At 43.5% G+C, this 24,922-nt stretch overlaps 1 protein-coding gene across 3 annotated transcripts; it reads left to right on the top strand.

Annotated features, from left to right (window-relative positions):
- Positions 1 to 659: 659 nt before the first annotated feature.
- Positions 660 to 24,171, top strand: gpm6bb (glycoprotein M6Bb). Of its 3 annotated transcripts, none has more exons than XM_084022598.1 (7): positions 660 to 788; positions 19,604 to 19,790; positions 20,459 to 20,615; positions 20,761 to 20,929; positions 21,432 to 21,505; positions 21,589 to 21,654; positions 23,866 to 24,166. In XM_084022598.1, the coding sequence occupies exons 1-7, from the start codon at positions 785 to 787 to the stop codon at positions 24,013 to 24,015; spliced, it is 807 nt and encodes a 268-aa protein (XP_083878724.1). In that variant the 5' UTR covers positions 660 to 784; the 3' UTR covers positions 24,016 to 24,166. The 3 variants fall into 3 exon arrangements, with proteins under 3 accessions (XP_083878724.1, XP_083878723.1, XP_083878725.1); XM_084022597.1 differs by lacking the exon at positions 660 to 788 and adding an exon at positions 13,666 to 13,805 and having other exon boundaries at positions 23,866 to 24,171; XM_084022599.1 differs by lacking the exons at positions 660 to 788; positions 23,866 to 24,166 and adding exons at positions 13,668 to 13,805; positions 22,101 to 23,434.
- Positions 24,172 to 24,922: the final 751 nt, after the last annotated feature.

Raw genomic sequence — 24,922 nt, 5'->3', positions numbered from 1 at the left:
ATGGGATGTTTTGGCCACGGGTTAGGAGAAATTATTAGTTATATTTGATATTTCATTTCAAATGTCATTCAAAAATAAAGTGAGTATATTTGTTTAGTTATAATTGTATGTTGATGTTATAAAACTTGTTCATAGGTTTCTTGTGGGGAGAGATGACATTTCTGGTTATCATTTAGAAATGTAGTCGCAACTTGGAAGACAAATTAAAAATCTTAATCATAGAGAGATCATTTAAGAGTGTTGTGTAACAAACCCCCATTGCTTACCTCTGACCTCTGACCTGTGATTACAACTCCATCTGTCTGAAATCAGTTGGACAGTTGACATGATAAAACTTTATCCTCAATCTCCTCACACACACACACACACACACACACACACACACACACACACACACACACACACACACACACACACACACACACACACACACACACAGTAACATAATCTTCCAAATCGAAATCACTTTATTCGATCAATATGCTGATATATGGTGATTATCTCTAAAGGATAAAAGTTTCTGATGATGAGTTGAGTGACCGAGTGAAACTTGCTGAGGGTTGGATGGGAGGAGGGGGGGAGGGGGGGGGGGGGCGTCCTCCCATCACTAATCCCCCTCTGCGGTGACGTCACCCACGGCTGTCTCCAAAGGGACGCAGCGTTGAGTTGTTCGAGCAGCCAGCCGGCCAGTGTGCATCCCGGGACGCAACATCAGTGTAGCTGGGGCTCAACTTTCAGCCGATCGCTTCGCTTCGGACTCTTTTTGGGGGGAAATTTTACAACAATGGGTGAGTTTCCACCAACAAAACGTGTGACCGACAGACGCGCAGCTACGCCGCTCGTCTCCGCGTCCATGACACCATACTTTTGTTATTGTCGACCCCCCTAAAAACTTTTTTTGGGCGCGCCGATTGTTTTACGCGTGGAACGTAAACGCAACTACGGAGGTTTGTTGTCCTGACCCGGTTCCAGAGCATTAGAGCAGCCTGCAGGAGAGACTTGAGGAAAGCGATTAGAGAGATTAAGTCCATCAGGATTCCTGCAGTCAACCGTGTGCGGGTCTGCGGAGGTGTTAAGTCCAGATCAACCCCGCTGCCTCTACTGTCCCTCTTACTGTCGTCTTTATGATCCATCACGTTGCCAGTGTTTGCTAATGATTGTCATTGAAATGGGCATTTCCCCCAAAAAACTCCACAATATGTGTTGCTGGTAAGGAATGACTCGAATTTACTGGAAAACAAACTAACAGACAACATATTGTGTTAGTCAGATGAAGCCCACATGCTTTGTGTTAGGCCTGAGGTTGTAATTGCTATGTGTGTGCTGTTCTGAGACATGTCATCTTTAAAACCAGTCCCAAGTGTTGGCCATCTGTGCTCCCACCATGGGAGGAGGAGGTGGGGGGGGTGCATGGGGACTTTTGCAAGACTTTGCAAAAAAGTTAGAAACTGTGGATGAGATAATGGACATTAAAAACAAAAAAATCCCAATTGTCATCATTCTGGTCTCAGGTGGGATTGTTTAAAAATGACAGAACGGGTGGAATAATCATAATTAACTACCATTTTAGTGATTTTTGGGGGCAGCATTTATTGGCCCGCGTTGTTTGCCACGGCGCAGCTGAGGGCCGGGGGAAGAACACTGTGTGCGAATGTGTATCAATGCTCATTAATTCGCTCTGAAGCGCTCACAGAGGCGTCTTTGTGCTTCTAATTTGGAGCTGCTCCTTTTGTGCGACTTCAGTGGCTCTTAATGCAGAGAGAGAGAGAGAGAAGTTCACAGGATTGCAAGGTCGCGGAGTGGGGATACGCTGTGAACTAATTCCCCACGGAGCCTCTTCCACTGTCTCATGCAGGATATTGCTCTGCATGGCAATCACGCTCAGTGCATTGTTTACTTGCCGAAGATCAGATTCAAAGATGCTTCACAAACCCTCTGAGGAGACGTAGCGTAGAGGAGGAGGTTTATTGGGAGACTTGTGTGTCAGATAATCTGATATCGTGTGATTTCCTGCGAAATAGCTTTTGAGAACAACAACAAAAAGAAAAAACTAGTGTGTGAAACCACTCTGCCCCCCAAAATAAGGTGATTTTGTGTGTGGAGCTGCGAAGTGAAGATGTCATTCAGAGGTTATATATCCTGTGTGTGATTTTGATTCCACGCTGACCTTCACCTCGATGTTTTTAGGAGAGATTGTCCTCTGTGTTCGAGGTGAACGGTCTAACAGTGCGGCGGCCTGTGTGAGGGATGTGGGAGGATAACTTGGCTCCGCTGTGCTCCATTCAGTGGGAGACAGCAAGTCATTTTCCTGCACATATCTGGTGGAGTTCTTCGTGTTTTTGTCCTGTGATGATTACTTATCCGACAGTGTCGGTTCACGAAGAGTTACTTGATAAAAATGTGTTTTCAGCCCCACTTAGATATTTTATTATCCAACCAAACATCTGAAGAAAAACCCCAAAGATTAAAAAAAAATGTTCTTTCTCGCATGTGATGATCATACTGACTTTTAACCAAGAAAAGCATGACATGGAGCCTCATAGGAAGCTTAATGGTTTTTCCTTTTGCTGCAGATTGTTGCCCTCGAGCTACAGAGATGAAATATGTCGAACATAAGCAACGTTTATAGGGTATTTCTCACTCTGAAAAACACACTTTAAAAGCTCTCAGTCTCAATTTGGTGCGGAGGATTCGCCATCCTTTCAGTGCCTTTTACAGATACAATTTGATTATGTGCTTGACATTTAAAACTATCTTATGACAGGAGATTCCACTAATTTTCTATAAATAAAGCAGCTTTAAACACTGTGTCTGCTCTCGGAGCCAGATTCTGATCACAAAAAAACAAAAAGAAAGAAGAAGGAAAGATTGTTTTTCCTTATGGAAACTCACGAACCCTCCAGTAGGAGTGTTCTGTATTCAGCATGGTGGTCTTGTGGAAAAGGCCATGAAGGTTGCGTGGACGCCAGATCCAAATGTTACATCACTGAGTATTTTCAAGAAATCCAAGCGACTGATTGCTGTAATTGTTACTGACACACGGTTTGCTGGTGTGCTGATGATGTTTAGTCGTCTCTTTTATTGTGAAGGCCTCTTCTGACCGATTCTGCTCTCCAGTCACCCACAAACACAGAGTCCCTTCTTCATAATTACTTTTACAAGCGTGTTTCTGCAAAGTGCCTCCGAGGTGTTGGATGTCTTGTGCTCTTTAACTTGTGCTCCTACTGAAGTATATGTCTGGACAGTGTCCCCGCATCCGCCGTGTCAGCGGAGGTGGGGTTTTTTTCTGCTCTCAGAAATCAACAGCTTGTCATCTGATTGTGGAGCAATAACAGAGACTCAGATCGTCCCCCCCCCTCCTGCTTTTAGTTGACTCATTGAGATATGGTTCCTCAGAGGATCGTGGGTCATGCACATGCCTGCAGGAGACAAATACAACACATGGCTGCAAGAATGAGTCACTGCAGAGGTTAACATTGAACTTTTGCTGTTTTGTGTTTGTTTGTTTGAAGTGTTCTCTTGTTAACTCCAAAAAGATGCCCTCCATTAATTTCCTGAGTTCCAAATAAAATATCCGTTTCTTCTTTTTTTTTTTTTACGACTGAACCCCACATTTCTGTCCCCATCAATAATTCCTAAATTGCTTCTTCATCATGGGTTTGCAATCATTAATTACACTGAATATGGGCCATAATGAGGTAGTTGCTGTCATAGTTTCATGATTTCTGGGCCGCTTTCCATTTGGCATAGGATATGACCGAGTGTACTTGGTAATTATGCAGCAGATGAGGCCTATAGAGTACTTTTTTTTTGCTTATCCTTTCCTGCTCCACTTTGTTTGCTCCTCTCTATCTCCGGGTCTCCGTTCCCTCTCTCATCTTCACTGCTTCCCTCTGCCTTCATATTATTTTGCTTCTCTCCAGCCCTGCAGGTCTGCCAGAGCGGTCATGGTAATTTGTTGTGCTTAATAACTCCTCCGAAAAAACAAAGAGGGCCATTGAGTATTGTGACATGAAATGATAGGAATAGAAGTTCCTGAGTGGGGATGCTTGTTGAAGCATGTGCCTTGGCTGTCACTTTTACTAAAAGCCTATTCACAGTTGAACAGAAGGGATGCGAGTGACTGCGTGGGTGATTGTGTGTGTGTGTGTGTGTGTGTGTGTGTGTGTGTGTGTGTGTGTGTGTGTGTGTGTGTGTGTGTGTGTGTGTGTGTGTGTGTGTGTGTGTGTGTGTGTGTGTGTGTGTGTGTGTGTGTGTGTGTGTGTGTGTGTGTGTGTGTGTGTGTGTGTGTGTGTGTGTGTGTGTGTGTGTGTGTTCGTCCTTGTTAGGGAGATGTCACAGTCAAACCGCCACATGGTAGAAACAGGATGCCATTTAAATATCTGAAAATAGTCCCTATATGCAAAAGACCACAGGCTTTCAGATATGCGGAGCAGCTGAACCCTGGTGTTGTATAAAATATGCCAAAGATACAATCTGGCCTTTCTTTTATTTGACTTCAGGAAAAAAAAAAGCCCACGATTTTGAAGGTTCAAGTGTCAAATACCTGCATAATAAGGTATAATTTACTTTCTTCAGTTTTCCAATCCGTTGGCATCAGTGCATGTAGAGTGTAGTGTTGATATTTGCCAGTGGAGCTGTTTTGTTCACAGTCAGAGGATTGTTCCAGAAGGCCTGTGGGGAAATAATAGGTTGGTTGGTTGGTTGGGGGGGAAAGAGCCCCTGCAGCTGATGAACATTCACTCACTCATTCAACTGGCATTCATCCCACTGCAGGATGTTCTCCCATCTACTGTAAACTGCATCACAGTACAACTCTGTGTGGCCGTATCTGCCTTGATTCAATCTCCCCAAATCACATGAGCAAGGGGACATTGATTAAATAATCAATGTTTTCACAGAATGACCTATTTTCTCTTGCCAGTCTTTGGTAAACAAGTAAAGAGATCACAATGCAGTCAATGTTAAAAGTGACTGATGTTGCGTGTTTGATGCTTGTGGCAAGGGAGGGCTAAGTTAGCTAATGCATCTACCCTGTCACGATATTCTCACTCCCAGCTCTGTTTTGGACCTGTCAGGGAAATCAATGCTTGTTCCATGCATCGTGTCTTTTCAAAATCAACTTTAGTTTTGTGCACTCATCCTACGCCAGTTGCCCTGAGCGTCTATTATTGACACGGGTGGGCTTACATTGGAAGCTCAGTGGGTGGCATACAGATATTAAAGGGTGCCTCTGTGCAACCATACTGCTGTATTTGAAGGGTTGGTATCACCGTGACGTAACGCATTGATTTCTGGATTGTCTTTTCCAAGTTTGGCATTTTGGCCATCGCCATTTGTCTTCTTGGTCGTCACCATCTTGGTTTTTTGGAACCAGAAGTGGGAAGAGGGTGGAGCTACGACATTTTTCAGGTAAAAAAAAAAGAAAGAAAAAAGGTTACTGTTAACTTTCATGAGCTGAAAATGCACTTTGAAAGGATTAAAGTTGTCAATCACAAGGTAGCCACGCCCTTAAGCATACCCTGCTATCGTCTATTCAGTTTTTAAGGGTATATTTAGAGCCATCTGATGTGTCCAGCAGGCTGGCTTTAAAGGATGGATTCACAGTCTAAAAACAATAGTCATATGAACCTTGAACCAGGTTTTGCTTGCATGAATCAGTACATGCCTCGCATTCATACGGGCCATTTAAATACTACTATTACTTCCACTTCCACTGTAAGGCACGTGTCTTAGCTGCTCAGTTATCCAAGCGATGCTTCCTGCAGCTTCACCGAGCCTTTCCTCTTGTTCAAATATCAACAAAACTATTTGGCTTCAAGCATTAAACCCAAATCCAGACTTTAGAATCTCCCTTCAGACACCTGTTGGAGTCATCTTTTTCCAAACTATTACCAGACTCTGGGATGAGGAGGTGTGTCTATCGGCCGAGGTGGTTGGTGCTTTCAACCCAATGCATTCTGGGAGAAAGTGCATAGGTGCAGGTATTGTTTGAAAGTTTCCAAAAACTTGTACGGCGATAATTATTCGTGACTACATTTCAGATGTGAAAGCAGTTAGGTGAAATGAGGGGAAATAATAGGGCCTCCAGCTAATTCCCCTGTAAGATGGCCTGTGAGGAGTGAGAGCAGAATGCATTAGTCTGCTTTTCAACTGTAGGAGCCTGTAGGATTGAGCTGTTGGCTGTGTGCCCACTGAGTGTATTCAACCCTCCACAGATAAGTCTTTGTCCCGGGTGCTTTTACGCAGCTGCTAAACAACCGTAAGACAAAAGCATCTGGGGTACCCCAGCACACCAATGAGAAACGCTCACCATATGAAGAGACCCTGCCAGACAGCCTGAGACCATTTGGATGCAACCAAATGCTATACTTGGGATGAATTAGGCAGGTATTTAAATGAATACCCTCCTCATGACTTTTTCTTTGCCTCTACATTCAGGATTGTGTAAAATCCTTATCAAGATATTCAAAGATGTTTTCCTTAAATAATACTTTCATGAAAACAAATCTTGTGAAGAATGGTTTCTTCACAGCTCATTGCTCATCTAAGATGTTGCAGGAAATGCACATGACTCCTCTTTGCTGGTCATGATGTGATGCTGCATGTGACACATTGAAACCAGAAGCCACTGGACACACACACTCACTCTCTCTGTCCTGCCAGGAATCATGTTCCTGCCCAAGAAAAAGTTTTCCAAGTGAGAGTTTTCATTGTCTGCTTATTATCCACCAGAGAATGGCTTGATAGGCAGGAGGAGGCACTTGTGCCAAGCAGATGAAAATCTGCAATAGCTGAGCTTTTCTAAAGCGACAGCTGCAGGAAACCCAATAGCTAAGGGGGAGTTTGGGGTGGCTTTCGCATCCCAGACAGACTATTTGGGGGTTTGAGGAGATCAGTTTCAATTTGACTAAGTTGTTGAATCCTGGATTTGAAAAAAAAAAAAAAGATTTTGATAAAATACATTTATTATTTTGACTATTGCAACTGCAATATTACAAGGGGAATCATTGTTTTGATTACAAACATATTCAAATGGTTATAGTATGACTTTTTTGGGGATCTTTAACAAACAAGAATGTAGAATAGGATGTTTTTTCAACTATTGAATTTAAAAAGGTATGGCATCCTGCACCTTGGAAGTCTCAGTTAGCCATATTGCGATGACGATAACATTTTTGATGAATTGTGCAGCCGCACTGTAGGTTCCCTTTTAGCGGAAAGGAGAAACATACCAGCCAACAGCAGCCTCGGGGTAGAGGAAATCCCAGATGTTTCTGTCTGAAAAACAGCTTGACCATGTAAACTATACGCAGACCAGAAGGAGAGACCAGTTAACGGTATGAATGTCACAGCTCCACCACTGAGAGGTCTCATAAGTCATCTTGGCTTCTGACCTCTACTCTATGGGAAAACAATGCTGTAACAATAGCATCCACAGCTGAGCATGAGGAAAGTAATGAATGTACAGAAAGGTTGAGGCGTTGACCTATGTTTCCTTTTCACACTAAAGGCTTACAACAGTGTTTTATTTCTCTTATTGACAGTTATGACACTTTTATTAAATTAATCAGTTTCTGAGGCAAAAGTGTTCTGTAAACACAACACTTTAGGGATGAAAATAAAAGCACTTTCATTCCAAGAAAGTGATTTAAGAGACAGGACTCTTTAAACGTATTATCAGTGGCATGTTTTTCCATCTACAGGGACATCCACATCATTTAGATGGAATGTGCACAGCATACATTGAGAGAGAGAGAGAGGGTGTAAATATTTCGACACTCATATTGATGCAGTGACCGCATCCCATCCGATGGTGCCATAAATGGATTCTACTTTGCGCGGTAGGTGCTTTAAAATGTCCTGTGTGATGGACAAAGGGTCATTACAGTCTGTGCTGTTGGAAACTGCCTATCAGTGCTTAAAGCAATAACGTAATGGATTGACCCACTCTGGCAGAGATCAGCCAGGGGAGAGTATACACCAACCGCTTAAGAAACGATCTTCCTTCTTCCTCCTGTGCTGAGGTGTATTCGCCACTTATTGTTAAGCACTGTCTAAACTGATCATGGATCCGAGGACAAAAGGCATCTCTGCAGGGGTGCAAGTCAGGTTCAGGTTTCAGCCGACTCCCTGTCCTTCCAGGATCCAGTCGCAGGACTTCCGAGACGCAAGAGGAGAGCCTTGAGGGAACAATGGCATTAAAGTGATCCCCGTGTCATCTGCTCTGTTGTCATAGCGCTGGTGATGAATCCCGACACAGTGGAATCCAACTGGCTGGTCTGTCTCACCGTCTGGGGGCACTTTCAATTCTTTCTAATGAGGGATGGGGTAGCAGAGAGGAGGGGGAGTTTGAAAAGGGTAAAGTCTTGGGTCAGGGGTGAGAGGTTGGCAGCGTGAGGCGGAGGACAATGGGGTTGGCGGTAGCGACGCACGGAGAAAGAAATCCCAGCAGCTGGGATAGACGGAGAGGATGGTGGGGGCTGTTCATGGGAAGAAACCCCAAGATTAGCTGGAGAGTCTCATCTGATGTCCCCATGTCTCTCTGCTTCATTATGTCTCTATTGTGTGTGTGTGTGTGTGTGTGTGTGTGTGTGTGTGTGTGTGTGTGTGTGTGTGTGTGTGTGTGTGTGTGTGTGTGTGTGTGTGTGTGTGTGTGTGTTCACATGCTTCTGGCCTGTGCAACAAGTAGGAAAACGAAAGCCTGTCTCCAGTCCTGTGTTATTTGCCATCCCAGCAACTGCAGTGTGAGAACGTTTGAGTTGCCGAGTGGAGATCCTCAGCAGTGACCTATAGGGTGAATTGTTTTTGCGTTTATTTAATGTGTAGGCCTCCTGCCACAGTATGCTAGCATTTCTTTACAAATACCCTTAAAAATTGAATGCTGAATTTCAGCATTTTGCACCTGATGTGTCCAATGCCAACAATCTACGCAATAACGTCATGCTTTTGTTGTTTATTGTTCCAAAACAATATTCATAATTAATAATTTGTACAAGATGATCCATACACGGTCCCTCATGTAGCATAAAAGGCAACTTGGTAGTCTTTGTGTTGAGCTAAATATAAAAACGCTTACGGTGATAGGTGTTGTATTTAAAGGATTAACCCCAGTAAGAGAAGCCCCTGTGGGATTTGCTCCAGTTTAATGTACCGTCATACATTACAAATACCTTCAGGGAGGTGCTCGCTGTCAAAATGACTGCCGGGTGGTTGCAGTTGCAGTTTGTGGTTGATGTGTGTAGAGAAAGATGGATATAGAGATAGAAGCGCCTTAGGTGTCGCTCATAGTGACAAATCCACAGAAAGTGAACACCTGGCTGCAGTGAATCATTGTACGCCACCTGGCCTGCTGGGTAAAGATCGCTACTAGCTGGTGACCATAGTGGAATGGTTAACAGCCAGATATTCTCCTTAAGAATTTGTGGAGACCATATGGGCTATAGATTTTGGGGTAAGCATGCTAGCTTTGAACACGATGATACATCGGGTTAATAAAGTGGCCAATCGGCCTCCTGATAATTGATGTGTGTTGTCCCACGTTGGGAAATAAAAGTTGTGTTTTAAAGCCCCTAATTTTTCTCACAGTACTATTCAGGTATTTTCATTACCCTCCACCTCTTGGCAAAGTATTATCACAATACGGACTGAGAAGACAAGAGGTTATTATGTAGCATTATTCTAACAGGATAATGGAGAGGTGTTTGCTTGCAGTACCTTTTTGGCTGGTTCACTGGCTGTATAATGTTAAGTATGGCTGACCACAAAGACAGCAAATCCTCTTGCAGACGAGAGACACTGGAGACCAGAGATCATTATAAAATGTATTGCACACTGAAAGAAAACAAAATATGCAAAAACCTTTATTTTCCTCTAAATTGGCAGTAAGTTCTGAAGGCGGTGGGGATACTACAATAAACGCCTCGTCTCTCGCTTTCACTCTTTTCCAGGTTTCTGTTTCCTGGCATCGATTTAGGTCTTTTGACTCCAGACTGAAATTATGAAATTCTTCGTCTTAAGGTTTTGACATTGCATTGGTTTTCTGTCCGGCCAAGCCATAGTGGCAGTTTCCAATGCACTGTAAGCTAGGAAGCCCGGGGTAATACGAAGCATCTGTGTTCCCCACTCTCCCTGCATCACACTGAGGCCAAAGCCACAGTGGCTGCAGAGGTGCCAGAGAGTCAGGGTTGTGAAGTCATTTTTAGCAGAAGAACATGGCTGCCAGGCATCCCTGAGTGAGTGTTTTGCTCCATTTCCAGACCTAACACGATATAACATCACAAACATGCAATTAGCGCAGTGCTGAGTCAGATACTCTGGGCATTGTTTTGGTCGAGCGCTTGTAATTACACTGGGGAGGAAAAAAATCAATCTGGAAATTGTACAGTGGGAGAAACTCAAAGACATAAAGTATGTCTTCATAAGAAAATTGAACAGCAGAGTTGGGTTTCCGTTATCCTGCTGCAAGAAGTGAAGTGTTCCACAGCACCATTTCTTTTCAGCATACAGAACACGTTCACATGTTCGGGGAGTATACTTTTCTGCGTGAAAGAAGTTGTATATGCGTTTTTGTGGCTACATAAGGAGCTGTTAATCTGATGAATTGCCTCAAGTGATGACTTTTAAGTCAGCGTGTGTTGCTGCTGAGTTTTAAAATGTAAAAAGGCTGTTGTTGTGGAGTTACAAGCTCAAAGCTACGTTAGCTGCTAGCACATCCGATCTTTTACCGATGTCGATGGTCAACTCGCAATGTGGGCAACGCAGGTGCTCAGATTTGACGGGTAAGAAGAAGAATGCATGGTATACATTTTTGTTCTTTTTTTGGTTGGAGTTTCCTCTTTTTTTTAAATTTTTACAGTGATTAGATTTCTTAGTTTAAAGCTTTTTGACAGAGCCCTAAGGAATCGAAAGGATCATTATAAGTCTGACCACTGTGGTTTTGCCTCTCATAGTCCACATATTTTGCTAGAATGATTGACGACAGTTATTATTTCTCCTTTTCTTAGGTAATATGAATCCAATTCAAAGGCTCATGTTGGTTAGACTTGAGCTCTACTAATAGAGTGAGTTTGAGTCATGCATTCTGAAGTATAGTTTTAACAAATCGCTTGCTGAATTGTACAGAAAAACTACTGCAAAAGTTGTACTGCATCCGTAATGCCCTTTGTCACAGAAGGAAAATGGGTCAGCAAAACAAGTGAATGGATCTGTATAATGGGTTTGGTAGTGCACTGCTTTTGTAAACCAATCAATGACTCGCATTCAGCATGCCAGACATGAAGGCAGACATACGGAGCAGATTGACCGATGAAGATGGCCTGCATTTGAATCTAGGACAGTAATGCCACCACAGTTCATTGGAATGGTATTCACCGACTGCAACAGATCAACCAAAACTGAGTTTAGAAGAGTATCTGTCTCCAATGTGCTCCCAAATCACTACAAGAAGTGGAATTTTCAGCAGAATCTGGCCTCATATGGTCTGATCCGTCTTCTTCTGCCTGCTTTCTCAGGCGGTCGTCGGTGTCCGTGAGTAGCACTTGGGCCCGGGACACTTGCCGGCATCCCTGAGAACTCCTTCCTCGGTGTGATCCAAGCAGGGGTGCAGGTCTTCACGGGTGACTGAACACTGAGGAGCATTCAGGGCCCCTGGTCTCACAGCATGAAAGGTTGACCCACAATGAAGCCTCCTCCATTTGTATGAGCTTCATCATCATTCAGCTTGTGTCCTCAAGTAGGGGAGTGGCGCTGTCTCAACAACGGAGCGGAGCATGCAGCTCTCAGGCTTTCGCCTCCTACGTTCACATGAGTATTCCCACAGCCTGTCACAGTATTTTTGGTAAAGCTCCAATCAGTCTGTTGCTCTTTATGCGTCTGACAATACCTTTCTTGCTTCATTCATTTGTGACATTTAAACTCTTAGCCCATTGTTTCGATGGAAGGCCAATGCATTTTAGTTTTTCTGCTCGAAATCAACCCTGTTTTAAGCAGCAGGAAGTTGTTTCATGCAAAAAATAAAATCACAGTGCGCTACCGAAGAACAGGATACTTTCCTGGAGTTGATGGAGACCAAAAATAGTGCACAAACCTTTTAGACCAAAGCTTTAATTAATCACTTTGCTTGACATTAAGTGTCTCTGGGTGAAACGGGCCAAGGTCAATGCAGGACTTTTAGTCTCTTACACACTTCATAGCTTAAGCTCTTTTCATGTATTCATCAAAAACATGTGTTTTTCTATCCTAGAATATAATGCATCAAAGTTATTATGAAAACAACATTTGACCAGGCCTGATCACATGTTTTGAATTTCCTTTCTCTTGTGTGCAATAAACTCAAAATATTTTGTTGTCCGTTCCCATTTTAAAAGGCTGCAGATGGATCCCCGGCTTGTTTTACTCAGTAACTTGAGAGTGCCTCTGTGTGTTAAACACATTTAGCGTATCAACCGCTTTCCTTTTGAAGCTTCATTTGAGTTCCTCGCCACGATTAATGGGGGAAATCACCAGCTCGGCCTACCTCGAAATCAGCTGTAGAACCAGCATCGCTCCTACATGCGTGCTGGAGTCTCCGCTCCCCCCACATCACAAGGATGCTGGTTCTCCCGGTGTTTTACAGGGCTGACGATGAAAAAGCTCAAAGATTAGAGCGGCATTTGTTGTTGTGGGATCCCTGCTAAGTTCACTTCCCTGACCCCTGAGGCTCCCCTCCCCTGCTGATCCCCCCCCTCCTCACTGAGGTCTGGTATCCGTGAGAAGACACCACTCCAGCTCCGCTCCAGCATCCCCCCCCCCGCCACTGAAAGGCCTTTCTCTCATTAGCATGCCCCTGGGGCTCCTCGGCCTGCTGTTGCCAAACAAACACAGCCAAGATCTTCTTCCCTGTCTCTGTTTCTCCAGTCATCTATCGCTTATTCAACACAAGTCGTTTCTCATTCCATCATCCTCAGCATCTCTTTTTGTATCCGCTTTAGTTCGTCATGTGTCTGCCATATGACCCTCTGCATCTCACACGCCATTTCCTCCCGTTGTTTGCATCAGCCCAGAGGACGCTCCGTGTCCTTGTTTAGGAAATGTAGATATGCCTCTCTTTCCTGTGTCCTCTTTTATGTGCGTTAGAACCAGCTGGAGGGAAGACAGCGGTCGGAGGGCATATGGTGCCAATCAGAAGATGAAGGGCTAACCCCACCACCCACAACACCCCATACACACTTGAACACTGGTCGGATGTGGAACAGAGAGAGGCGATTGTGTGCCTGTATGCGTTCTGTCCCAGCCGGGATAACAGAGTAGGGTTTTTACCCACTCAGTCACCTGAAGTAGGGGTCCCTTCTCACCCATCGGCACCCCGAGCCTCATCCAATTGCTATTCAGGGTTGTACTTCGGCTTCTGAGACGGTCGTGCCTGAGAGGAGGGGGTGTGTTCAGGGCACGGATGAGGATTTGTGTGCGTGTCATCAGGAGGACAAATTAATTTGACTCAAACTGAATATCCAAACAGGCAGAACAAACCGAATAGATGCATCAGAGTTTGAGCCCTTTTGTTTTCTTGGAAAAGAAACGGTGATGTACAGTGAAGCGGTGGCTTTTTGTGAGGCAGCGAGAGAGAGCGAGAGAGAGAGAGAGAGAGGGAGAGAGAGAGGGAGAGCAGGAAGGAGAGTAAGCGGAAGAGTGAGAACGAGAGGTGAGAGTGAGGCGGAGAAAGGAAGAGGGAATTTGCTGAAAGGAAGCATTTTTGTTGGATGGGTAAAAAACAACCATGGAAACTCCATCAGAAGAAAACCAAGACCAGAGGCAGGACAAAAGAGGTACCAATGAGCGCTCTCAAAGAGCCAGTTCACTTCTTTTCATTGCTGTTTGCTGGAGCTTTAACCTACTCCAGCCTGGTTACCACACTAGTCAGGTAGATGTTTTTAAATGTCTTTTGCGTCAGTGTTTGTACATAATTGTTGATATTCCAGTTCCCGACTGTTTTTAGTGTTTTTTTTCCTGCAGTAATGTTGCGTGTGCTTGTTTTATGATGTGTAATTATTTAAGACCTCCCTCCTGCAGCAGGGGAGCTGCTGTGATGCTGGTCATCATCATGCTAGCGTCACGTTGTAAGGACAATGAGCCGGTTGCAGGAATCAACAGAGGATCAATCAAACCTCAGGGTGCGTTTCTGTTGTTCTTTCAGGGGCGGCGGATGATTAATGAGGTGGATGAGTTGCTGGCAAGGACAGAGATAAATTAACCAGACGTCACCAGGCTCACAAATAGACAGCCGCGAGGAGAGAAAGTCATTATCAATAACTTGCTCACCTCCCTCGGTGGGAACCATTGATTTTTATATCACTCTTAGTTCCAAATATCTATTCCAGGTAAAATATTAGTATACCGGTATTTGAAAGGCTGTGGTGCTTAATTATGTAATATTCCATCTTTTTTGTGATATTTCATCATCTCTAAATGCATATCTGAAGAGTTCCAATTTTAAATATCTAACAAAAAATTACAGCTTTGACAATGTTGACAAAGTCAGTAACACTAACAAGGGAAATAACTAAAGATAACTGTTGTTTTTCACATATAAAAACTGCCAAATACTCAGTTTACAGTGATTTAAAACTCAGAAAAGCAGCAAATCCTCTCACGTGAGAAGATAATGTTTAGAACATTTTCTTGAAGAATGAGTACAAGACCAGTTGTTGTTGATTAGTATGCCCCACTCTGTTTTATATATATTTTTGGACATTTTCTGAGAATAAACATGCACTGATGCTGGATGTGGAACCAATGGGCCTGTAAAGAGACCGTTTGTGATATTGGCCCATGAAAAGAGTTAACCTGACTTGACTCTCCCATCGTTCACTTGCATATCATACAGCTCCATGTTCACAAATTTACTACCTAAACGCCCAATTTATGAGCCATTACGGCCATGATTGGTTTTTATTGTCATTGAGAACGTCCACACATCTCCCTCGGCTCCTTTTTCACTCACGGCCATGGGTGAACTGCAGTCAACAGCAATTAGCTGACAGAGTTTTCCCTTGTTAGAGCAGTGAGACCTCTTTTTTTGACGTATTGGCAGGCTCAGATCCCCCCCTCTCCATCCCCCCCCATCCCCCCTGAGAACGGCCATTATAGCCATTATGGCATTTTCAAGTCTCCTCTGAAAGTGGAGCGTGTGGAAAATGAGAATGTTTCTCATAAATGGTGTTTTGGCAGCTTGCCCCAATGAAGCAACAAACAACAATACTTAACATTAGCTGTAAACACACACATCTGTTAGCAATGAGGCCCGATAGTGGATGGTGTTTTTTGTCGGAGCAGGAAGCCACTTTTTGTTTTGTTCGGGGCTCAGGGATGAGATGGCAGGGTTGTAATGGCTTTATTTCAAATTATGTGTGTCCAAGTGTGTGTATTTGTGTGAGTGGGGTTTATTTGTATATGATGAACATATTTTACTATGCAGATGTGGTTATGTGGTTCCTCTCTGTGTGATTTGTTGTTTGCGTATGGGCGTGGGCGTGTTTATGTCGACTTAATGCAATGTTTTTGTCAAAATGTCTGCCGCCGACTTGATCGCATGCAGTTGGTGTTTCTCAATCGAGGGCGACGTTGGACATTTTTTCCACTTCCCACTGAGGGTCCCAGCTGTTGGAAGACTTCGGCTTTTGTGGCGTTGACGGGCTGTTTACACGTAATATCTGTTGAAGGATGGAGAGAGGTGATGAAGCGGAGCCAGCTGCAGGGGTTAGTGTGATGAGTCCGGGCTCCAGGAAGCTGTGGTGATGCATAAATGGATTAACCTGCTTGTAGACACCGGGGGAAGCATCTGTTATTGTTTGGGGGCCCTGCTGTCCCCTCACACTAGCACACTATGGAAGCTTCTTTGTATTTTACAGGCAAAACTTCAACAGTTTCACATTTTATTTAAAAGAGACTAAGGAAAGCAATTTAAAAAATCATTTTAAGACAATGAAATCTGATTCTGATCATCAAAATAAAGATGATAATGATGTCTAACTAACTATATGGACTCATCAATGCAGTTGTAACTCCTGAAGTTCTACCTGGTCAAAGGTTTTCTCTACCAACATATGGTTATTTGAGAAAAAGGCACCACTTGAGCAAAATATACACTAAAATATTAAAGGTGTTTTAATATAATAAAACAGGATCCAGCTGATGATGTCCTTTTTAGTTATGTGCATTCCATAACAAATTTGCAAGTAATTAAATTACCCTGGTGGTCCGAACATGAACTATGGAGGCTTTTTGTTGCGCGTCGTTCCATCTTTCTCTCGCCCTTCTTCATTTTCTGGCTCTCAACTATTTACATAAGATGCAACCTCTTTCTCTTCTTCTGTCACTGTGCCGAGCCGTGTCTGTTTGTCCGCCCCGCGGGTCGGTCTTAGCGAGCCATCTCGTTCACACGTTGGATGATTCGAGCTGCTTGGACAAACAGGATCCTCCTGCAGTGTGAAGTGGCTGCTGTGGCCCGTCGTGGTTGAGCTGTGTGCAGTGCCGGAGGGGCACACAGGATGGAGCACAGCGGTGAGCTTGTCCCGGGCCTCGAGCCTGCGAAGCCGGAAGAGCGGGACCGTGGTTCACTTCTGAATGGCCCCCCGAGAGTCCAGTCTGATGGACAGTCTGGGGCTCCGCACACTGGCTCTTTGTGTCCGGGCTTCTTGGACTTTCTCAATCTCTATTTTTTTTCCTCCTGTCTCTCTCACACAATGTCAAACATGCACACGCACACACACAATCGCCTCTTTTTTTCTCTCTCCCCGTGATCCCAATGTGGCAAATATAGCCTCGGCAGTAAAGCCTGACATTGTCATGGGTTTCTCTCTCTTTTCTCACTCTTATTTTTCCTTCATGTACTGTAGCGATGGTTTGGACTGGGACTGTCTTGAAGTGGTAAGTCTGACCAGGAGTATTAGTCAGGGAACATGTGAAAGTCATCAGAGGGAAAAGGCCCAATGTGATTTTGATTAAAGCGTACGGGCTCCACTCGGAACAAGCCGGATCCATTCAGTCCAAGCTTGTTGTTGAGAGAGTCACTCCTGTTATCCCCTGTGGAGGAGGGCGATTTGGGCTAAACGTCTGCTCTGCAACATCCTGTACGAGCTGAAATCCCACACAGTAGACGCCGATGTGTACGTTGCTGTGTGGCAGGTTTTACCGATACTGGCTGTCTAAGCTTATAACTCCCGAGTACACATTACAACATCCTCTGTGAAATCATGCGTAACTTGGACAAAGAGAAAGTACATCTGATAAGACATGTTTTGAGTTCAAGAAGACTTTGGTCTTATTAGCTTTCTTGCCAACAGTTACATGAGAAGATCAATCTTTTCCATCTCACAAGAAAGCAAATCTGGCGTATTATTCCTTTAAACCAAATGTGTACCTCCCTGCAAAAAAAAAAGAGGAAAAAACAAAGCTTCTGTTTCTGAAACATGAGGTTTATAAAGTAGGTAGATTTAATAATAATACCTCACAGATCCTGCGCTGACTTCAATATCTCACATTTGAGTCCATCGACCGAATGAGATTGATCTGACTTTGGAGCAGACTGACCTCCCCGTGATACTGCTTAAAAGTGGTGTTGGGCTTTGATGTCATTTCTTGTCTCGCCTGATCGTCGAATACCAAGGCTGAAGCTTTTCACAGAGGCCCTTTGTGAACGGAGTAGTATCCCCGAGAATAGTTGAACCTCGTCAATGGGTCTGTCCTCGTGCCGGTGTTGTTTTTTCAGTCAGACAGAACGGAGTTCTACTAACCTGCCAGCATGTCCAGTCCAGCTGTGAAAACACAACCTTGGATTTATTGTATTACCAGTAAGTAGAGAGGGACAGAGAGAGTTGGATGCGTCAAAGGCAAACCACTCCTGCGGAATGGACACTAATCAAACAGATTACTTATTGATCGGATTGGTGGCTTTTAAACATTGTGTGTATTTTCTCTCTGTAAAGTTACTTTAGAATGGCAAACACCTCAGTCTGACCATCCTTCAGGGGAGGGTGGTGCATGGTCAACGTGACATTTTAAAGCATGTCATACATTCGGTCCGGACTGATCAGAAGACAGCGTTGGTCTCATTTTCAGATCCAGTAAAAGAGGCAACACCATTCTTCATCCATTAGACCACAGCTGATCTAACGGGAATAGTGACTCGTTCAAAGACAAACACTTAATGAGTTGGGCAGTCATGATGATGTCACAATTGATTACGATCAAACATGCACATTTATTAGGAGAGATTCAGTAATGAGCACATTATTCATAGCAAAGATATGGTCTGCCACTGGATCTGTACTACCTGAGAGTTACATCCACTACAAGAGCACTTCTTCCTTTTTGAAATGAACTGTATTTACTTTGCAGCTGGACTCAATATCCGGTGGAGCTCTGCGCCCTGACTCCCAGCAGCCCACTCACCCTCCCCCGACATGCTCATCACAGAACTGTGGGCTGCGGTCGAAGTTAGCGCTGTGGGCACACTCATTGAGTTGTGGGTTAGCGTGCTGCCATGGCAACTCCTATTCAGCCACCATGGGACAAAACAATGTGTTTTATCTCCCTGTACTACACAAACAGTCAGGTTGAAGCCATCTGTTTTACTTTCCTAAGAGCACAAACACAAATGAACTTTCTGGATTCTCGCCTCGTGGAAGAAGCAAACAAAATCATTTTCAGCCTGTTTTTCTTCCAGAAAGGACAAGGTTGTGTTGAGATAAGCTCCCATCTGGAGCCTCCCTTTTCTAAGGATCCTCCTACGCACCCAAAAAAATAGCAGAGATAAGTAAAAACTTTGAATGCGATCACTGAAGAAACAATGTATTCAGCAACATTCATTTTAGCTCTGTTTTGGTCCCCACCAACTATATCTAGACTCTAGTTGCTATGTTCACTGGCTAGTCGCTAACTTTGTCAGTTGCTACTACTTGATGCTGTTGTCTGCAAGTTTTTGCCAGAGCATTCACATTGCGAAAACCAAGACAATGAGCTGAAAGAGGCTAAAATTCTCCATAGAGTTGATTATGATTCTCTATTGATGAAGCATAAACAGCCGGTGACCTGGATGTCCTGTGACTCAACAACATCCTGTCAGACACATGTGGATCTGATTGGAAGCACACTGCAGTTTGTTTGCATGCGTCCACAGACACCGCTTGTGGCGACCGGCTCAATTTCACGGGGCATAAAGAACGCGCTGGACGAGGCGCTGATCCATTTGGGTCACTTCATTCCCTCATTTTGAGTTGCCATTGATTCCCATTACAGCTTGGCTGACACCCATTGGTTTGACCCGGTGGACGGCCATTAGTGCCCTTTAAATGCAGTGATGATGAATCGTCGGGTGAAACATTAAAGGCGCTGCGGACCGTAAAAGCCTCACACAGCACACCGTTTCCGCTGGTACTTTACTTCGCTGGAGTCTCGTAAGGAAGCACGCCGCATCATCAAGTATGAGACTCTTGTCTGCTCTGTCTGTGTCGGCTCCTTTTCTTCTATAGATGTCTAAGGGAAAAGTGTTTGGTCTCTAATATATCTCATACTTCATTCCCCTGAGACCACTTGACCAAAAAATGTGTCTATTCTGTTTCTACAGGTTGCTTTGAGTGCTGCATCAAATGTCTAGGCGGGGTGCCGTACGCCTCGCTGGTGGCTACCATCCTCTGCTTCTCTGGGGTCGCCCTGTTCTGCGGATGCGGCCACGTGGCTCTCACCGGCACCGTCACCATCCTGGAGACCCACTTCTCCAAGGTCGCCAGTGATCACGCCATGCTGACGGACGTGTAAGTGACCTCATCTCAAACACACAATAGTTAATACAATATACGTGCCGGTAGGATCCATTACACGACGGGCTCACTCCTTAAAAGTGTGCTCTCACATAACCATCACAATAAAAGCGAGGCCTAAAAGTAAGATGGATCTCACTTTTAATGAGGTTGACTTCATGTAGGCTATTTTTAGCCGATGACTCCTCCCACGTCCACTTTATCCTGGAGAACACTCCTAATATGGAGTGTTTTGAATGTATTTTATTTGTATTTTTTTTTTTTGTAAGTGGATCCATTAGTCGAGACAATAAAAAGGGGGAATGACGAGAGACAGGACTGCACATGTGTTTAAACGCTGGCGTAGATTTGGAGTGCACTGTTTAATTTAAGATGTCTACAAAGGGCGGCCCCGTGTCTTGGCCGATGATTCCCAGAGACATGTATCACCTGTTATCTCCACATTTGGGCTTTGCGTCTTTCATCACGTCACGTCGGCTGGACCGCCATCTTAATCAGAACCATCTGTTTCTCATTAAAAGGCCAGCTCGGGTTATACATGTTTTTAAAGATCCCATGCAAACGTGTTGTACGTTATAGTATGCAGCTACTTCCCAAAAACATTTTTTAGCCGGTCTCATCAGGAACGACGGCGCTGACGTGTGACGTTGCTCTTTTAACAGAATACAGCTGATGCAGTATGTCATCTATGGCATTGCCTCGTTCTTCTTCCTGTACGGGATCATCCTGCTGGCCGAGGGCTTCTACACGACCAGCGCCGTCAAAGAACTGCACAGCGAGTTCAAGACCACCATCTGTGGACGCTGCATCAGTGGAATGGTATGTTAACACATTTTTAAACAGAGCGCTGTTGTGAATGGTCGTGCCATGAGGTAAAATAAAACAGGATCAGGATCGTAACGAATATGACAGAATATGAACATCATTGTTGGGTGATGCTAACGTTGCGGCGTCTCTGTGTTAGTTTGTGTTCCTCACGTACATTCTGGGCGTGGCCTGGCTCGGCGTGTTTGGCTTCTCCGCCGTGCCGGTCTTCCTCTTCTACAACATGTGGTCTACCTGTGCTACCATGAGGTCTCCCATGGCCAACCTCACCAACGTTGACTCCATCTGCGTGGATGTTCGTCAGTACGGTAAGAATATGTCCTGCTTTATTATGCAATACTCTAAATGAGGGGATCAGAGTGCCCATTAAAACCAGGATATGTGTACTCGTGAGCCCTCACCACCTGTTGCATATGTCTTTGATTGTGACCATTTTGATCATAGAGTTAACACCTTCATTCAAGGCTCAAAGAGGTAACGTTACCCAGTAATTAACAAGAAAATTGCTAATTTAAAAGGAACATTTGTTATCAAAAATTATTCTTTATGCCTTTTTTTCCTTCTCGGGTTCATTTTAGTAAATAAAATAAAAAATAGACCTCTAATTTAGTGGGGTCACGACCCCTGATCTAAATGAGTAATGGAATAAAAAACGTAAAATGTCTGCTTTCTTGCTCTAACACCAATATTTAGTATCATTCAGATCAAAAAACACATTAAAGACAAGAAGAAGAGTCGTTTGATTAACATGGTGTAATAAAGGATGTTTGAAGGATTGTATATGAAAACCTTCGTATTTCATGGCTACAGGAATTATCCCATGGAATGCCACACCAGGCAAGGCCTGTGGATCTACGCTAGGTGACATCTGCAACACCAGCGAGGTAAGAGGTTCTTCTTCCTGAACATGGCATGGAAATCACGCGTTGAAACTGGAGAGTAATCGCCGTTTGTCATCTTTTCCCAGTTCTACCTGTCTTATCACCTGTACATCGTAGCGTGCGCCGGGGCAGGAGCCACTGTGATCGCTCTGGTAAGCTTCCCTCTCCGGTCTCCGGTCTCCGTCGCCCCCCTTTTTAGTCCATCTTTGCACGGTTTGTATCGGCAGATCATGTGTCAAGTGCTCCTCTTCTCATTCCCATACCAAGGAAGATTACATCCAGGCTTTTCCTCAGCTCCAACGTCATTTAACCATCTGCTTAGATGCACATGGCCCTTTATTTGATTTTAGGATGGATGGAAGAGAGCACAGTTTGGGCATTATTTTGTGCCAAAAAGAGAGAATAATTTAAAAAAAAAATTTTTTTGAACCACAAAATTGCAAGTTTTTATAAATTGATGCTTAATTTATTTCCTAACTCTATTTTTTTTAACTCTTTACTGCTGGAAAATTGATTGGTCACACTACTAACTTGAGTACTAGTGACGAGGATGTCACCGGCATGTTCTCTTACAACCTTTTCTGTTCTCTTCCACCAGCTGATCTACATGATGGCTACCACTTATAACTTTGCCGTTTTGAAGTTTAAGAGTCGAGAAGACTGCTGCACTAAGTTTTAAACTGTTTTAAGAGCAGAGTACGCCGTTTGAGGCCGTGCTGGGTAGAGATGGTTGCCACTGACAAAAGAAAATGAACTAAAAAAAACCCCTGAAAATAGAAAAATCAACATTTCTCCAGTAGTAATCACATGAAGTGTAAATAGCTCACTGTATGCTTCCTTTTAGCATTTTGGCATCCAGCGATATTGCTCGTCTGAAGATGGTTGTCTTCAGATTGAGGTGGTGTTTAGTTGGCTGGTTTGTTCTGCTTTCCTTGGCACTCACTTATAGAAACTTGTCACCATCATATTTTACAGAAAATGTGCACAGATAGAAATCCACAACAGGTGTTATTTATATTTGTATTTAGCTTGCAGTATCTCACCGTGCATAACAGGACGAGCGTCAGAGTCAGAGCTGAAATGCTGAATTTGTGCATGTGTTGCACGGGTAACAACACACACTTTTTAAAACATTAGTGTGACATGAGACCACCAGCACATACACTGCACCGAGCCCATATAGATGGACGGTATAAAGCTCTGATGACGGATATTAAAGGTGATCTCAGGCTTTATGTTTTGATTGCTAGATTAGCGAGCGTGTGGATGAATTATAGTGGTACATCTGTAAAAAAAAAAAGGACTAGCTGCAGAGGCAAAGTGCCTTGTCTTTACTTCCTTAGTCTTCAATTTATGGCACTGACCCATGAAATCATGAAGTGTTACGTGGAAAAATATTCAGTATTATTTCTTAAGTTAGATTCTAAACTGAACTAAAAACATTTCATCGACTGTCTTATGCTGATGAGTATTATGGTGAGCAGTTGTGTTTATTGTAGAGCTTAAAGTAACTGCACATACCTAGCAAAGCACACTACGAAGGGTTAGGCCAGTACCAGGGGTGTACTTCTGCATGAGGCCCGACGCCTCCCATTAATTTCATGTATTTTATAAATAAATAAAAAAGAAATTCTCCTATTTTAGAGTAGAGTAAATGTATTTTTTTTTCTATGAGAGCTGATGCTGGAATAGCCTCGGCGATGAAGTTGATGTTTTGTTTTCCTACATTTTTCCTTTTATTCTTTCTCAAAGTGCCATTTGTTTTTATCTTAACACCGAGCCTGCATGCTTACAATTTTTGTTTTTTCAGATTCTTTGATCTGTTTATAGTTACTTATACTCCATATTTCAAATATTTAATTCCTAAGTTTTTTTTGAAGACTGTAGCTTTTACTTTCTATATAAAATAAACAATCTTTGTTTACAAAAGTATCCCTACTTGGTCTATTTCTTATAAATCCCACAGCGGTATAATTCTGATTCGATCAGGGTCGAAATCTCACGCTTTGCACTAACCTCAAGCTTTTTACCGCTGCGTAAAACTTGCATGCACAACCTGTGGCTCTCTTTCTCTTCGCTACTCATTAACACGCCTTTTTAAAGTGTCACTTCTGCAGTATTTAGCATAGATAGAAACATAACTCCAGTATTAGCAATGATTGTAACAGTGACGTTACAATGAGTCGTTTTCAGGAATGTCTTTTTGTCACCCTTGTTTGTTAAGTCTCTCTCCTTTTTGTTTTTTAAAGCTTAACTTTATGTCCGTGTATGTCTGTGATGTACATACTTTAGCTCTGACTCCTGTAGCTTGCTTTGCATCTCTGACATGCTCACCGGCCATCCACCTCACCCTTCTCTTCCAGATCCACTTCCTCATGATTCTCTCAGCAAACTGGGCCTACCTTAAGGACGCCAGTCAAATGCATGCCTACCAAGACATCAAAATGAAGGAAGAGCGGGAGCTGCAGGACATCACCTCACGCTCAAAGGAATGCCTCAATTCCTACACATAAGGATATGACACACTCGCAGTCAACACACACACACACACACGCACGCACACACACACACCTGTAAAGATACACTGCGGGCCAGCCACTGTGCCCCCATTGGACGGAGACGACTCAGCTACAATAACCTGCCAACTGCCGTGACACTGTGCATTACTAACCAGGCTCCTAACAAACTAATGCATCAGTGTTGCTTTCTGCACTAACTCACCAAGAAGTGTTTTTGGAGCTGCTACTTAAAAGTTCATTCATGCTTTTTTTTTTTTTTTTTGGTTGTTGGAAAAAAAAGCATATTTTGAATTCTGATATTCATGTTTGATTTTCTCCAGCCCCGTTTTTTTTTTTTTTTTTTTTTTGCTGGTGAAGCTTGAGACGTTGCACTATTCTTACACAGCGCATAACAGTGGTTTGTTTTTACAGTCTTGCTCTGTCTTTTTTTTTTGAGCTGCACGGTCAGTTTTCAACCGAGGGAACGGAACAATTTATTAGTTAGCTCCTCTTTTCAGTCAAAACTGCAGATTTAATTGTACACAACATGAAAGGCCTTACATTCAACGTTGGCGTGTCGGTTAGAAAGCATGTCAGAAGAACCATCAAATTACGATGTACTGACAACAAGCAGCATGTCACAAGATGTTTTGCATTTACTTCTCGGTAAGGAAAGAGGTAAAATAAAAGTAGCGGTGAAAGTTCAAGCATGGAGCTTCATCTTATCATGTGTTTCTAGCTTCTAATTTTCATTGTACAGCTAATTAAAATTCTCTCAGAACATTCATGGCCTCCATTAACGCTACCTCAGGTGTGCACTAGAGCCTCTGGTTCAATTTAACTGGAACAAACACGTAGCTCCTCTACATCACAAGATATTCGGGATTAATCTGTCGGGATAATGCCGTGAGAACGATTCGCT

This window comes from Eutrigla gurnardus (genome assembly GCF_963514095.1).
Source record: "Eutrigla gurnardus genome assembly, chromosome: 12".
Lineage (NCBI taxonomy): Eukaryota > Metazoa > Chordata > Actinopteri > Perciformes > Triglidae > Eutrigla > Eutrigla gurnardus.
This window is presented reverse-complemented; position numbering and strand designations above follow the sequence as displayed.